At 44.8% G+C, this 4,430-nt stretch overlaps 1 protein-coding gene across 1 annotated transcript; it reads right to left on the reverse strand.

The window, feature by feature from the left end:
• Positions 1-2,097: 2,097 nt before the first annotated feature.
• Positions 2,098-3,466, reverse strand: LOC125547899 (putative xyloglucan endotransglucosylase/hydrolase protein 1). The gene is made up of 4 exons (XM_048711639.2): positions 3,226-3,466; positions 2,958-3,058; positions 2,675-2,874; positions 2,098-2,581 (listed from the first exon to the last, which is right to left on the reverse strand). The coding sequence occupies exons 1-4, from the start codon at positions 3,416-3,418 to the stop codon at positions 2,209-2,211; spliced, it is 867 nt and encodes a 288-aa protein (XP_048567596.1). The 5' UTR covers positions 3,419-3,466; the 3' UTR covers positions 2,098-2,208.
• Between the last annotated feature and the right edge of the window lie 964 nt (positions 3,467-4,430).

Raw genomic sequence — 4,430 nt, forward strand, 5'->3', positions numbered from 1 at the left:
CGAGCATGTGAACTGGCGAGTGGTCGCCAGGGGCACGAAGAGCCGCGCTGGTTTATGTTTCTCGTGGGAAGAAGCCGAATGAACACGCCTTTGATCGATTGAACCACGTAATATATTTGTTGCCTCGATCGCCTATGGACCGGGCCTGTTTGTTCGCGTCTCGACCGGGCCTTTCTCGCAGGCGGCTTGCTGGGCTGAGTGGCTGACCTGTGTCCTTGTACTGAAACAAACATCGCGCATGGAGTGATGATTTTGAGCATATCTTCTTCGCCATGAAGAAGAAAATTCGAACAAGAAGGCACACAATTTAGCTCCTAGGGCTCTACGTGAGGAATTGAGATGTCGTGTGACTAAAGAGTACGCCTTCGCCTTGCCCAAGGTGACAGCCTGCATGTGAATATGCTCTTCATATCTTCATCCTCAGTCCAGCACCGTTCAAATTTGGGTTGCGGTATCGCCGTTGGACCCGATCTCCATCGATGAAATTTGGGACGCCAACCCCCTTCCGCCCTGCATCCTCAGCAACGGCATCTGGTCTTCTGCGGCGCTTTCCATTTCGTGGAAAATTTGAGACTCCGAAACACTATTATCTCTTCCTCAACAAACGACACTCTCTGGTTATAACTATTAGGAACATAGTCTCATACTTTACCCTATGGTGTTTAGATTCAGGAATGTTATTCCAAAGGATGCCGCTATGTCTTGGTGGCATTACCTTGCCTCATGATCTAGCACACTCTTGTAAACACCTACTACTTGTCTACTCTTTAGCATTTTGAGTAATACATTCAATGGGGACCCTCTCTCTCCCTTCCCCTCTGCTAAGCGAGCATGCTCATTCATGGTGATTGAGAGTTGGCTGGATTTCTTCCTTCCTTCCTAGTTAGTAGCATGATGACTGACTGTACTAGGTGTGCTTTTGTTGAACTACTAGTAAACGTGTACGGTGAAAAATTATCACCATTCATGCTAGGAAGAAAACATATCAATAGAATGAACAAAAATATAATAGTGTACTCTCATATTTATTATCAGCCATAAATGAACCGACTATGTTCGAAAGATAATTTGGAAATTTCTATCCCAATTGTCCTTCCGGAATCCTTGCCACCAATGATTGACAAGTGGTATAGATGCAACAGTCACTGCCTTCTGCGTTAGCTGAGTCGCATGCGTGATCACGCATGTAACCAACAGGATTTCAACGACAAGATCAGGGGCAGAGCCAGCATGTAGGCGACTTGCTAGCGCTAGCAACAAGGTTGATCGATCTATTTGATCTAGGTGAGAGGCTGAGAGCACGGGGATCTGGTGAAGTAAATCCCCTCAAAACAATATGGGTGGAGTAAAATGAAAATTGAGGTATTAGGCCACGCGATTAAGTCATAACAGAGTGCAATGCGTATTTAGATAGTTATAGATTATATTTGTAGGTACAAATTTTTTCATAATGAATGAAATTTTAACCATGTTTAAATAACCTCTATAAGAACTTTCAGAAAAGGCTGTCAAACAAACACTAAGAATAGCTCTGCAGGTAAGCCGAACAAGACATATTATCTTATTGTGATGAACAATTCATGTGAATATTATCTTAGATATTGATTAGAAATTGATCTGATCTCTTCCCATAAATTATTGTGTTATTAGAGATTGATTGATTCCTTCTCATAAATTTATTATTGTGTTACCATATATACATAAGATTAACCTGATGATTAGAGATTAATTTGTGACCGTGATCGATTCTTTCCCATAAATTTGTAATTGTGTTACCAAATATACGTAAGATTGATTTGATGATGATTAGAGGTTGATTTCCGGCTGTGATCATTTCCTTCCATAAATCTATTATTGTATTACCAAATATACATAAGATTGGTCTGATTTGGCAGTCCATATAAGAACTGGTTTAAATATACTACTGGAAGGATGGCGCAAATCAATCTGTGTGTGTGCATAGCATACGCATGGTAAGCTGGTCGTACGTGGGAGAACAAACAAATAAGATGAAACCTTACGTTCTTTGTAAGTAGTATATAAAGATTATTATTATAGTTCACATTTAGATTGGGATCACTACCAAATGTATTCCTCTTTCCCACAAAAAGAAATTTTCTCTTTCTTATGAATTCAGACCTTCTTATCGTAATAACAGAGAGTTGATAGCTTCCTTGTTTATGTAATAACCCTAAGCCAGAAAAGTAATTAGTTATTGTTGCACTCCCCCGGTAGATGGAAGTTGGGCCTAGACTTATCGGTACAATAGTCGTAGGTCATGGACTTGCTCTTGGCGTTCTTGTACGCCGCCTCCTGCGCGGGCGTCAGGCTCCGGATCGCGTTCCACGACAGGCTCAGCGAGTCACACGGCGCGCCTCCGGTGGCGGGGCAGCCATAGACGTCGAAACCCTGTAACACGGCGGTGAACGGCGCACGGTTATAGTCGACCCTGTATTTGCCATTGTCCGTCGCCCAGTCGGAGCCGTCCCAGAGGCTCCCGCGGATCTTCATCGGCCTCACCAGGAACTGGCCTGGCGTGAGGTTCTTCAGCACCCGTATGGGGGTGTTGTCGACGAACATCCTGTGGTCGATCAAGGTGCACGTGATATACATATATATACATTGATCCGTTAGAGCAGATTGGAGAAGGATTATGGATGATGGATGGGCTTACACGAGCTGGTAGGGGTTCCAGAGTATCTTGTAGTCATGGAAATCGGCACTCGGGTCGAACCAAAGGTCGAACTTCTGCTCCCTCTCGCCTTTGCCGTTCAGGAAGATGTTGGTCTGCAGAGCGACCGGCTTGCCCTCCACGTTGCCCAAGAACTCGAAATCCACCTCGTCGTGGTCACCGTACTCGGGCTCCGACGTGAGCTACAAGAATACATAAAGTACATCTCAGTTCTAGTTTTCATCAAACGGAATGAAATGACTATACAAAATGTGGCAACACTAACATAGAAGGCCGTTACAACCCCGGCAGTGTACCCGGCGGGTATCTTGATCCTCATTTGGATCAACCCTGAACCATACGCCAGCTTGGAACTAAATCCAGCCCCTGCATCCAACGCAAACAAACAAATTTTGGGTCAAATTCAATCAAACTACGTCAGCTTTTCCGTGCATCACAATTAGGGCCAACTTAATTTAGTCTACTTATATAAAACCACATGATTAGCTTTTTCTCCTGATCGTCGATGTGTAGGAGAAAAAGATGATACGTACCGGAGCTCCTATCCAAGACGAGGCGAACTGATGTCCCCTGATTAACTAGGTGATTAGCATCTGTACCCCCTACTGCCACGAAGTTGTCGTTGAACACCGCCGCAGGCGCTGCTGTGCTGAGCAGCAAAGAGAGGAGGGGGAGGATGAGGAGGAGAAGCCATGGCTGCAAACTGGAAGCCATTGTTAGGTGCATTGGCCAAGAGATTGATCTACCTACGCGTGCTTCCTGCTTAACCAGGTTCTGAGCTCGTTCCCACAATGCTTCACTCACGCCATGACCCTTATATAAGGGTATAGATGTGCCACACATTCACGGCATGCATGCATGCATGTTTGTACGCTATTTTGAAAATTGATCGACTAAAAATGGCAGTAAATAAATAGTTGGCGAAAATGAAAATTACTGGGCATTTAAAACGGTTAATTGCCACGCACTAGAAAGTATAGACGTATCTTATATAATCCTTTTTTGCTAAAATTAGCATATCCTCAAACATTGCATTTTTGGCACACAATAAATTAATGATATGTATTGTTTAATAGTTTCACAGTTATTTTGCCATGCACTTGTAAATTCACAATAAGATTTCTTTGCTATATTTGGCATATTGTTATCGTTGATTTATTATGAATTGTTGCCTATAGTTTAATATTTGGACCATCCCTTGCGCTTGTATGAAGTTGGAATTGAATTATAAAATGGGAACACTAGTAGAAAACAGGGCTTTGGTCCAGGCCGGGTCAGCCCATTAGTCCCGGTTCAGTCTAGAATCGGGACCAATGTGGGCATTGGTCCCGGTTCGTGAGCCCAGGGGGCCGGCCGGGCCACGTGGGCCATTGGTCCCGGTTCATCTGGACCTTTTGGTCCTGGTTGGTAGGATGAACCGGGACCAATGGGCCTCGCTCCTGGCCCACCACCATTGGTCCCGGTTGGTGGCTTGAACCGGGACCAAAGGCTCCCCTTTAGTCCCGGCTCATGTCACCAACCGGGACCAATGAGGTGCCTATATATACCCCCTAGCGCAAGAGCAGAGCACAGTGCTCTGTTTTTTCTGGCCGAGGGGGAGAGGGCTTTGTGGTGCTCTAGCTCACCTCCTATGCACATGAGGTGTTCGATGGAATGCCCGAGCCACACTACTTAAGCTTTCTCCTCTCGAAGCTCGACCTCCAAACTCCATTTTCCTCGAGATTTGTCTAGATTTAGC

The sequence above is a fragment of the Triticum urartu genome, chromosome 3A (assembly GCF_056163025.1).
Source record: "Triticum urartu cultivar PI428250 chromosome 3A, HENAU_Tu73, whole genome shotgun sequence".
Lineage (NCBI taxonomy): Eukaryota > Viridiplantae > Streptophyta > Magnoliopsida > Poales > Poaceae > Triticum > Triticum urartu.